The 12,103-nt window shown below is 50.9% G+C and overlaps 1 protein-coding gene across 1 annotated transcript in view; it reads left to right on the forward strand.

The window, feature by feature from the left end:
- The window catches only part of PAX3 (paired box 3), a 103,564-nt gene continuing 92,656 nt past the window's right edge, over positions 1,196–12,103 (forward strand). The window contains exons 1-4 of the mRNA XM_005676604.3: positions 1,196–1,666; positions 2,966–3,201; positions 4,543–4,672; positions 5,837–5,971. Of these exons, the coding sequence (XP_005676661.1) occupies positions 1,582–1,666; positions 2,966–3,201; positions 4,543–4,672; positions 5,837–5,971 (586 nt within the window). The 5' untranslated portion in view covers positions 1,196–1,581. The remainder of the gene's footprint in view (positions 1,667–2,965; positions 3,202–4,542; positions 4,673–5,836; positions 5,972–12,103) is intronic.

The raw sequence follows: 12,103 nt of genomic DNA on the forward strand, positions 1-12,103 counted from the left end.
CCTGCCCGATTCTCATCCTTTTGATTGATTAAGGCCCTGAATACCTCGCAGGCCCAGAGTGACAGTCTCTGAATAGACTCGAGCGAATAAAGCGCAGTGCAGAGCGCGGGGCTGGCACTCGGGGGTGTGAAGGAGGCGAGCTCACTGGCACTTACCAAGTTATAAATAAAAGCCTGTGCACAATAGCACCTTCTCGAAGGACAGACAGTCTTTACAACACTCCTGGCGTCATATCCTGCTGGGGACACTTCAGCTCCTAGCCAAGACTTTGCTCCTTTTATTTTTCCAGCAGTTTAGTCTGAATACCATAATAAATTCCTGAGAACAAACGCTGCAGCCGGGCAAAACTTTAACATATAGATGAATCTCTGCCGAAGCATTGGGGGATCTGTACCTCTAGATTTAGAGCTGGGGCTTCTGAGAGAGGGTTTTTTTTTTTTTTTAATCAAGAAGAGGAAATAATTTTCTTTCTCTTCCCCTTCCCAGGCTTCGGGTAACCAGGACTGGGGCCTCCGGCCACTACCTAAGTAAGCTTCAGTGTCCTGGCTGCCAGAGGGTGAAGACAAAAGAACTTATCAGCACATCCTGGACTCTTTCTGGGAGGAACCCCATAGGAAAGACCCTCATAATAAGCCTAGGCCAAGGGGCATGGGCCAGAGGAAGGAAGACTAAAGGGGTCGGGGGCTCCAAAGCCTTCTTATTGGAACTGCGCCCCTTTCATTGGCAGTAAGCCAAGAAAAATGGGCGAGAGGGAGAGCCACAGGTAGCAAAACAGAGACATAGAGACACAGAGAGACAGAATGAGAGGACGAGCCAGAGACAGAGAAGGACATACAGAGACACAGAGAGAGACGAGGAGACAGACAGAGAAAGTCAAGGAGAGAGGCATACATGGAGTGACAGACAGAGAGGCACGGACCCCTCTTCAGTCTCGGCATCTCCTCCGCACTGTCTCTCCGGGCTTCCGTGGGTCTACCCTTCTTTCCCCAGGTTAGAGGCGCAGCGCGGGTCCCTCTCGGGGCCGGTCGAGGCTTGGGCACCGCCGGGGATGGGAAGAGAAAGTGGCCGCTGTCGCCCAATCAGCGCGTATCTCCGCCACCCGGGACGGTCTCCCCGTCGGCCAATCGCAGCTCAGGGCTCCTGACCAAGCTTTGGGTGAAAGAACTAATAAATGCTCCCGAGCCCAGATCCCCGCACTCGGTGTCACGACGGGAGGAGACTCTCAGGCCGGCCACGCTCCCGCCCCCGTCCCCCCTCCCCGGCTCGTTGCCGAGCTCCGAGCCCCCTCCCCAGCGCTCCCAGCCGCGGGGCCGCCGGCCCAGACTCGCACTAAACTTTTCCGCCCTGGGATCGGGATCCTGGACTCCGGGGCCTCCCTGCCCACCCCCTTTCCCCGGTTCCACCTCGAGCCTCTTTTTGGACTAAGAGCGAGCAAACCCCCTTTTCCGGGTCCCTCCTTTCTCTCCAGCCTTTTCGGGGAGGGACTCTCCACGCTCGGGGGAGTTGCCTGGGGTCACCAGCGCCTGTCTCGTCTATTTCGCCTTCACCTGGATATAATTTCCAAGCGAAGCTGCCCCCAGGATGACCACACTGGCCGGAGCTGTGCCCAGGATGATGCGGCCGGGCCCAGGGCAGAACTACCCGCGCAGCGGGTTCCCGCTGGAAGGTAAGAAAGGGCCTCAGCGCCGCCCAGATCCTGGGTCCGCGGCCAGGCTGCTCCACCCAGCCGGGGTCTCCACGGGCTCCTTCGACGCGTCCAGGAGCCTATTCCCGGGGTACCCGCATATCCGGAGGGAACAGTCGGGCGAGATCCCCTCTCGATTTTCTCTGGGTAAACGAAGCGTCCTTTTCACTGTAACTCCTGCTGGAGCTTGGCGGCCAGGCCTGCTCCTGGGCGGGTGTGCTTTCCCCTGTTGTTTTGAAAATGCCTTGGTGGGGTAGGGGTCAACCGGCTTTTGAGCACCAGCAAGCAACTTCTCAGCACTTTGTGCCCCCGAAGGCATCTCAAAACTACCTCGGCTGTTCCTGTATCGCTAAACTCTTGTTAATTCTGGGAGGATTTTCTTAGGGGGTGAGAAGCTGTGGCGGCGCATGCGGGTGCAGAATCGTGCTGGGGAATTTTTAGTATTGATTGATTCCTCAATTAGGGCCTCGTTTATCTCCAGCTTCATCTGGAAGTTTCCACAACCCATTTGGCAGACCACCTTTCAGTTAGTCTGAAGGTTCTGGACTCCAGGGAGGCAGGAGACCTTGCAAGTCCTTTTTCGGACTTTCTAGACAGTTTGCGGGGTTGGGGCACCTGAGCTGGGGTGCTGACCTTGCCGGTGCCTGGGCTTGGCCCTCAGTCTGAAATAGGATGTCTTATTAATAATAACCAGAGCACCAGTGGAGCTGAGGGGCCTGTGAGCAGACTGGACTGTCGTCTCTGGCCTGAGGTGTAACAGGTGACTCGCGATGACACCTGCGGCTTGCTTTCAGTACCCTCTTTGACCTTTGGCTGCAGCACTCCTAGCCCCAAACCCAAAGGGTTGTCAACTCCTCCAAGTTTCTTAGAAAGAAAGGCCCCCCCCCCCCCCCCCAGTTAGACAGGGTTTAATGCCAGCCGCAGAAGGCCTGGGTGAACATCTCTCTGCAGGGAGGCCATTCTTTCACCAGCCTCTAGGTCTCCCCACCCCACCCCCTGTCCCTGCAAATTGTTCCCTTTCTTGGGTCCAAAGGGAAGACAGGTTCACTATAGCGAGTTCCTTTCACACAAGATTATGTGCCCTTGAATTGCTTAATAGTTTGAAAAAGTGTGGTTGAAGTAGGGTCTCAGGTTGGGAGCCCAAATGGAGCGATTTCAGTGCTAAGGCTGTAACTTACTGATCGGCCAGAAGAGTGTGAAATTGGGGTTCATCTTTTGGGCTGCTCTCCTCTCTCCCCAAACGATCTTCCACTTGTCTCTCTTCTTGACTTCTGTTCCCAGTGTCCACTCCCCTCGGCCAGGGCCGGGTCAACCAGCTTGGAGGTGTTTTTATCAACGGCAGGCCACTACCCAACCACATCCGCCACAAGATCGTGGAGATGGCCCACCATGGCATCCGGCCCTGTGTCATCTCCCGCCAGCTGCGTGTGTCCCACGGCTGCGTCTCTAAGATCCTATGCAGGTATCAGGAGACCGGCTCCATCCGCCCTGGTGCCATTGGTGGCAGCAAGCCCAAGGTGAGCTCGCAGGCCTGGCCCTGGGGGCCTCCTGTCTGGAGTTAGGGCAGAGTGGGCAGTGGGAAAGGACTGCCAGCTGGGACTTTCTGAGGTGTTTTTTTGCAAGTCTGGGAAAGTGTGTGTATGTGTGTGTGTGTTGCGGGGGGTGGTGGTGGTGAAGAGAACGGTCTACAGTGCTGTTTGAGCTGGTACTTCTTGATAAATGCTAAGGGAAAACTCTAGCATTTTTGCAAAGGAGATAAAGCATTTGTTTTGTATGCCTCAGAATCCTAGAATTCTCATCAAATTGTTTTAATAGGCAGACACCCAAAGCATCCAAGCTGTACTCACCTGTTGCTGGTTTCTTCTCCAAGTATCTCCCAAGCTCCCAGCGACTATACTGCCCATTCCAAATTTAATCCAAGGAGCCACTTTGGGTTTTTGAATGGTTTCACTCCCAACTCTTCTCCCCAGTTGCCTCCAGTCCAAATTGTCTTCAAGGAGTCAAAAGCTAGGGTGATTTGCTTTCTTTGTAATGAGCCGATGACTTGGCTTTTAAAAGGCAGTTTGGTGCTATCCTCAAACTATTTTGGGTCTCCTTACAAAAGGAAAGAGAATCACACTGGCTATGGCTGAGTGGGAGGGGATTGCCTACAGCTGCCCTTTTTTCTGGATGTGGGGAAAATCCAGTATAATTTTCTGGTTGCCACAGGGCAAAACCAAAAGGATTCTGGTAAACTGAAAATTTCCAGACAACTGCCTTTCCTCGCATGCCAGCCCGCTTTGCAACCTCTCTAAGAATCTCTGGAAACTCTTTTTCTTGGGGAGGGGGGTGGTGGTGGTGGTGGTGGTAGTGGAATAAAGAGCCTGTCTTTCCAATTAATCATATTTGCTACCACTCTGATTTTTAATGGACACTCAACTTTTGCATTTCATTTTGCTCTTCACTTGAGCTAAAACCTTGAATTCCTTTGAAAAGGCCCAAGTTACAGATCTAACCTGATTTTTTTCTGCTCCTCTTTCAAGCCTTCCTTTTTTAGTTTCGTTTTCCTGTTGATTCAGCGTAAAGGGTTGCCTTTCTTTATTCCCACGGATCAGAAAGTACACCCCTTCCAAGAGGTCATACCTCTTTTTATTTTATCCCAACTGTGAGAGCTGATCTAGGGAGGAGAGGGTTGGGATGGTTTTCTCTCTGCCCTTTTCTAAAGTACACTGCTCAGAGAGTTGGGGTCCTTTTGCTAACCAGGGGAAACTTGCCATGGGGCACAAGAAGGAGAATCCCACCAGGCCTGGAGGCGGTGAGGCCGCCACATCTGGCCCAGAGAACTGGGTACCAACGCCAGTCTGCCGGTTCTCTTAAAGCAGGTGACAACGCCTGACGTGGAGAAGAAAATAGAGGAATACAAAAGAGAGAACCCCGGCATGTTCAGCTGGGAAATTCGAGACAAATTACTCAAGGACGCGGTCTGTGATCGAAACACCGTACCCTCAGGTACCAGGCTCATCTGCGTCTTCCCAAGGCTAGGCGTCAGTCGCTATTACGCGGGCGGGCCATCTGAACCGTAATCACCCCCAGTGATCGATCTGGATGATCGGGAGGCGGTCCCTCCGGGACTCTGAAATATTTACGAACTAGCCGTTTTATGGAGGGAGTGATCAGCTGCTTGTCCTGGGGTTGAGAGACCGCCGCTCAGGGCTCCCCAAAGAGGGTTTCTGTCGAAGGGGCAGGGCAGGAAACGCGAGGCGGAGGCCAAGCGTTTATTAATATTGATGTTCCCTTTTAAAGAGAAACAAATGTTTTGGTAACCCTAACCGAAGGGAGATGGGGCCGCGCCAGCCGAGGCTTCTCCGTGCGCTCACGGGAGAGGAGGCTTCGGCAATGGCCGGGAGATTTTTTTCCGGGAAAGTCCCAGGGACCATCCGGCGCCCCCGGCGGCCAAGGGGAGGCGAAGGGAGAATAGGGGCGAGAGCAGGGCGAGCGCGAGGGCGCACGGGTTTGTTTTTAATTAGAAGGAAACTCCCTTTCCCCCCCCTGCGAGAACGAGATATTTCAGAGGATGGATTTGTTTACCAGACTGGAATCTGGAAAAAATAAACGGGGAAGAGTGCATTTTCTTTTGATTTTTACAATAGGAAACGATTCTGCAGTTGAAATTTAAACCCTTTATGGTCGCAAAAGAAAAAAGTCGAATTGCAGGGGATGGGGCCGCTCTCCTTCTTCCTGCCATACCGCGAACCGCGGGGCGCAATGCCTTCAGCTTGGGGTGGGGGTGTGCCGGGTGGGCTGGCGGGAGAATTCTCTGAGACTGGAGATCTAGAGACCCGTCTGTGGAGTCAGGAGGGAGGCTTCCTACTGGGGAGAGAGGACCCGTACGGCTGTTCCCAGCCCCTAACCCGGAGGTGTGAGCTTTCCAGGCTGCGGTCTCCGCGATCCTAGAAGACGATCATACAATGGGGGTGGGGTGGGGGCAGGTTGAGTGGGAGGGTGAGGCGGGGTGTAGAAGGACAAGGATGCCCAAAGATGCAGGAGGGGACAGAAGCAAACTCTGCAGGGCAGGCCTTCTTCACTCCCACTCCGATTAGGAGCTGGGAGCCCCTTCCAGCATGATCCTGCAAATCTCAGTCGTTTGCGCCCCCTTCTTCCTCCCGCCCCCAGTGAGTTCCATCAGCCGCATCCTGAGGAGTAAATTCGGGAAAGGCGAAGAGGAGGAGGCCGACCTGGAGAGGAAGGAGGCAGAGGAGAGTGAGAAGAAAGCGAAACACAGCATCGACGGCATCCTGAGCGAGCGAGGTAAGCGGCGGCGCTCTGAGCGGCGCCCTGCGGGCCAGCGCCTCTCGGACTCCGCGCTCTGACCTTGGAGGCTCCAGGGCTGCGCCTCCCCGGCTCATGTCACGGTCCCTCCTCATTCGTATCCACTGCACCCGGGTAAGAGCATTGAAGAGAAAGACCCGAGATGCACTTTCATTGAAAACAAAAATCTTTTTTTTCTCTCTCTTTTCTGTTTCATAAATCTTTGTTCCGTACCACTCACAGTCTCTCGGAATCTAGAACTACAAATTGCGGTCTGGCTGAGGGGCTACCCTCTTGCCCGCAGGCTAGCAAGACTGAATCTGAGCAGTTTGGGGTCTGGGGGCCAGTCTTTGAGCCTCCTGAGGTTAAAGGAAATTTTTGCGCCCTTAGGAAAGTCTCCAAAGAGCTTCCTTGGTTGAGGAGGTGGGTAGACAGGGGAGAGGAAGAGAGACTCAAAACTCTTGAAAGCAGTAGGTTCTCAAAGTTACATCACACTGATTGCCTTATAAATGTATATATATACATCAGTGGTTTTTCCTTTGTTTTAAATTGATCTTCAAGTGCGGTAGGGTTTGAACTGTGTGTGCCTGGGAAGAAAAACAAGCCTAAGATCTAGTTACAAGCAAGGGGTTTCTGGGTTCTTGGGTTCACAATGTGGGTGCACTTTCTCTTCCCAGGGGTGTCTTCTTCTTGGCTGTGATCTGTCAGCCTCAAGAGAAAAACCTCCCCTGTGGAGCCTTACATGTAGGCTTGGGGTTATCTTCAGAGCCCCACGGAAAAAGTCCACCCCGTGGGAGCTGAACTGGGAAGGGATCCTGGCACAAGGAGAGTCTCCGCAGTTCTGCCTCTCAGCGCTTTTTGCTTGGGGGATGGTTGCACCTCTTTCGAGGCCCAAAGGGTCGGGAGTTGCCCGGTGTTCCCACCCATGCATGGCCTTCTCTTGCTGGGGGCTGAGACTCCTGAGGCTGAGTGGACTTTTGAGTTGACTTAGAAGGGCAGACGGCTCTCCAGGTGGGCTTGGAGTGGTCAACTACTTCGACCTACTGGATCTGAGCCCTCCACCAGTGGTGTCCTGGGTAGGACTGTGGTTCGGGAAACTGGTCGCTTTTTTTACTTTCATTGCTCAACTCCAGCGCAGGCCACTGGCCCTCCGGAGCCGGCAGCTTTACAAATCAATACCAAATCTGTACACAACTTCGAAGAGACACAGACTTAGATGTTACAAATCCAAACCACAGTTTGTAGGGCTAAAACGATGCCTAGGTGCTCTGGCACACACAGGCAATCAAGACATAAAAACCCAGGGCAGGTTGAGTGAAGAAGACGCATACCCTGTGGCTTCCCTCCTTTGAAGCAGAGGTCTCACACAGACTCAGTGTAAGCCCTTCTTTTTGAAGGGGTGCCTTTCTGCCCTGGTCTCTGAGAGGATGCCTGGCTATTAGTCCTGGTCTAGATGCTGTATTGGAGATGCTGGGGAGGGAAGAAGGCAAGAAGCCAGCCAACCCCAAACCCAACAGGCCCCTGCAGGCACTGAACCCAGAAGGAGGCTTGGGAAGGAGGGTGGAGGTGGCCAGGCTTTGCTACTTGTTGCTAGAGGCGCCTGCGCCACAGCTCCATCGCCGCACCGGCAGCCGAGGGCCTAGGAGACAAAACGCCCCAAATGAGCTGGTCAAACATTTGTACAACTTTTCCAGCTTTTACAAAGAAGGCCTTCTCTACACAATCTACACTTGGAGATGAACTTGGGAGACAAAGCCGGGAGAGTCCATTGAAACTCACACTTTAGCTCGGCCCAGACAAAGCTCCCGCTCGCAGCAGCTTGATGTGAACAAAGGAAGGCAACCTTTTTATAATTCAAGGAGAAAAGAAGAGAAAACAGCCCCACAAAGGGCCGAGAATAGACATTATGGGCTTGCAATGAGGGATGAATTATTCAATGAGCCCCAAGAGCTGCTGCGCCAGGAAGTTTTATGGACTCTCCAGCCGTGGAAAAAGTGGCCATTTCACCTACAAAATGTTTCTAGTCTTTCGGGCTGTCTAGCTGGGGCTGCTGCCATTCAAGGGCAATTGCTACCATTTTTAAAAGCAGAGTATTCTCCCCAGCGGGGCTGAACCGTTGAAAACACACACACACACACAACTCGGAGGCTGAAGTCTAATTTAATTTGGAGTTGTCAAGCAAGAGGCAGTGTCAGTCTCTTCGCACCTCTAGCTCCTTTTCCAGATGAGCCCTGGAGGGCAAGAGGGGCCCAGAGAAAGGACAGAGGGGAATGGAGTTGGAAGGGAAGTTTAAAAATCTCAAAAAGGAAAAAAAAAAAAAAAAAAAGATTCCCGGTCGTCTGGGCAGCAAAAGTCTCAGGCTGTCCGGCTTGGAAAATAGAATGAATGTTGATAGAGGGGTCTGAGTTCCCAGGCGGGCCTAAGGAAGGCCGTTTGGGCGTCCTGAGCAGGGCGGCGCGCGCTTTCTGAAGGTTCCGGATTCCTTTTCGGCCTGCCGGCTGTTGCTGACTGGCTCTTCTCGGGTGCATCTTTCTACTTGTCAGAGACTAGGACATAGGTTGAGAGGCACCCTAAAAGAGGGCAGAACAGCTCTCGTTTTTCTCCCCAGGGTCGCGTTCTAGATGGCCCCATTCACTTTCCCAACTTTGCCTTGTGCGTCGCCCCATCCAAGAAGACCGTGGCTGACCCACCCGGTGCGCGCAGGCCCGTGCGCCCTGGCACGGAACAGACAGCGCGCCCCTCGCTGGATCTACACTTCTAGCTGTTTTGCCAGGGTGGAAGGAGAGGGTTGGGCGGCCAGGAATCCCCCACCCTTCCCAGGACCTTCTTCACTCCCCTTCATTTCCCTCCCCATTCGGCACCGAGAGCCGACCGGGCGCAGCCGCAGAAACCCAGCCCCGGTCGCGGCAACGGGGGGCTGTGGGCACGGCCCGAGCCGTGGCCACTCAATGGGCGCCTCTGTTCCTCCCCCGGCGCGGCGGAGCGGGCCCGCGGGCGCCGCCACAATGGGCACGGCCCCCACTCTTGCGCCCTGAGCCAAAGCGCCGCGCCGCGCCGCCCCCTCCTCTGCGCTCCGGCCGGCTCGAAGCTTAGCTCGCCGGGCTGCAGCCGACTCAATTGCCTCCTTTATGTCCTTCTCACTTTCATCTAGACACAACCCGCCTCCCCCTCCTTCTTCTCCTCTTTTTTCCCCTTCCTTGCCTGAGGCTCACATTAGTGAAATTTCTGCAACCTCCCCCCATTTTTCCCCCTCTTATTTTAAAGAAAGCCCTTAACACAAAAGCGGTGACTAATCAATAGAAACTGCTCCTTCATCAGCTCCTCCCCCCAGCCTCCTCCTCCTCCTCCACCAGCGGCAGGGTGACGCTTTTCCTGTTTGTGAGTTTTGGGAAACATTTTTGCTTTGTGCCGTAATGGAATTAGAGGACAGATGAGGACTGTAAATGGACACGCGACTGCAAGACTCTCGCTTAAATATTTAGATGCAAAGTTACAATTACTGACTTGTTGCAGCAGCTTTGAAGTGGCAGCTCGGGGGTGCAGGGGGAAAGAGGCCAGATTGCCAAATTGATGTTTTGATTGGGGCTGGAGATACACTTTCATAGGACCCTAACCCTTTTTAAGAATCACCAGCTAGCGTGGGAGGTTTGCAACAGTTTCAAAGTTTGAGCCAAGAGACGCAAGCATAGGTCGGTTGGAGCTTACCCTCCTTTTATATCGATCCCTTTCAATTTGACATTTATGAAAAGCAGTTGGTTTTTTTTTTTTTTTGAGAAAGTAAAAGTGACAAAAGCTTTGCTCGAGTTTGCAAACTTGTGAGCTTTTCTAAAATTAACGAAGACGACGTCATCTTTTCAGCTGGGCATAGGATAAAACAAACACGTACTGACGTTTTAAAGGTTCTGGAACGATTTCGTTTCCTGTGGGATCATGAACATTTTATCATTAACGGGAGCACTATTGAAATCGAGGGGGAACTGAAGGCAGTTTGTGTCTGCCCCCTCTCTACCCCACCCCACCAGTTAGCAGGGAAGGACTTTTGGGCGCGAGGCAAAGGGCGGGGGTCAGGCGGGGGCGGGGGGGGGGAGGGGGAAAATCTTTCCCACAGATTAAAATCATGAGCTATAAGATCTTAAGTTTGTGGCATCGGAACCTTTATTAAAGTGGACAGCCAGGTCTCCATTTGTCAGAATCACGAATTTGACCCCAATGTCGTCTCTTGTCTTGGGAGGGGGATAAATTTAATGTTTTCTGTAGCGCTTAAAATACTCAACAAGGAAATATCACCCATTTAAAAATCTATGGGAAATATCAGAACTTGAATTAAAATTGAAATAGCACGCTGTGTTCTTTTCGAGGAGGTAACGGTAAAGATTTTCCCGTTGGACCGATTTGAAAGGAAGCAACCGAGATCAGATTGTAGCTTTCTTTTTCGCTGGTTGGTTTTGTCTGGTTGACTGCTGTCGGCTTACTTTATAGCTTTATTGAAAACATGCAGATTTTCTAATTAATGCTTGAAATTGTATGTTTATTTTGAAGTTTGATTTGCTGGGTGATAGCACCGGAACGGGGACGTTGGTGCTTCAAGTGCGTAATAATTACTGAAGGGTCATTTAAGAGTCCCCAGGGCTATGCAATAAAACCCATCCGCGCGGCGAGGTGGAACCAGCAAGTGCGCCTGGGTCCAAGGGGTGGAATATATGGAAATTCATCAGGTGAATAGTAGTGTTGCCACCGAACTCAGGTTCAGCGTTCACGAGTATATGTATTTTTGAGAAGAACAACAAAAATCCTTCCTAACCACGAGGTTAAATGTTAACGTACATAGATAGTCAATGAATGTTAAAAGCCTCAACAACAGCAACAAACAAATGGTGAGTTTCTCCAGGCTTGGGGGCAGAGAAGGTTCTGTTTGGTGGGGTCCTACCCCAGGTAATTTATTTATGCGGGTAAATAAAGATTAAAGAACCATTAAGAATGTACATATATAACTAACCAGACAGTAAAAGGCAATTAAGCAGTCAGTTTAATGCCTTATCTCACTGGCTGCTCTGGGGTTGTTTTACAACAAGGAATTAAAATCTGAAAAGGAAGTTTTCAGCAGCTCTGGCCAAATATTGATTAAGTAGCTGTTTGTTGATACCATTGTTACGCATTAAAAGGCCAGGATCGCGGCCTCTCAGTGGCCATCTTCCATTGTGAAGGATTCTTAACCACTGAGATCAAAGCGGGATCATTTCAACTTATCTGTCTTGGAAAATCCCCCTTTTCCTCTGAAACCTCTAAGGAGGATTGACCGAATTCTCTTTAAGAAATAGGAACCGAAACCAGTTACATGTCCTAGGTTTGTAGAGAAGAGATTCATGGGGTGTTTTTAATTATCCTACGGTGATTTCTTGTTTAAAACTTAAGCTAAGATGGTGAATTTATCATCAAATAGATTCTCCTTGGCCGGGAGGTGGTGGGAGGCATGGAAGCTAAGATCCCAGTGTCCACTAAATTTCTAAATATGGAAGTTTTACTGAAGTTGCTTTCCAAGCTGGAATGATGTAAAGGCAAGATGTCAGAGTTTTATGTAAAACTAGGTGGGGAATAATTAAATACACAGGAAACTGGGAGTTAGATTAACTGCATTTCCCTACATATGTTTCCACAATTTTTCTGTTTATGAATGGTTAGATGAGTCCCATGTATATTTTTAAACCTCCTACAGTGTAGGAGCAGATATGTGTTTGTTTGTGTGTGTAGTTTGTGCATCGTTAGAGTTTATTTATAAGTCGGTCACTATGAATTATGCTGGCAGTAAACTATACCCAGTTGCACACACACACAGAAAGGTTTATTTGTCCTGTGGATTACACTTTCTAGAGTCATCAGAATTTGAAGTAACAGCACAGCTTCCCAATTCATACTCAGCACTGCTGTTGAATGCTAGGAAAAATATTTCCCTGAATAATTTTATGACTTTTTTGGACTGTTGATTTTTCGATGAACTGCTAGACTTTTTTTTTTTTTTTTTGGTTTAAGAATTTAATATATTTGGAAAGATTTTTCTTTTATTATGAGAGCTAAAATTCCTGCAAAGGCTCTTTTGGAAATACCATCTCTGTGCTTAATTTGCAAATTCCAACA

Source organism: Capra hircus, chromosome 2 (genome assembly GCF_001704415.2).
Source record: "Capra hircus breed San Clemente chromosome 2, ASM170441v1, whole genome shotgun sequence".
Lineage (NCBI taxonomy): Eukaryota > Metazoa > Chordata > Mammalia > Artiodactyla > Bovidae > Capra > Capra hircus.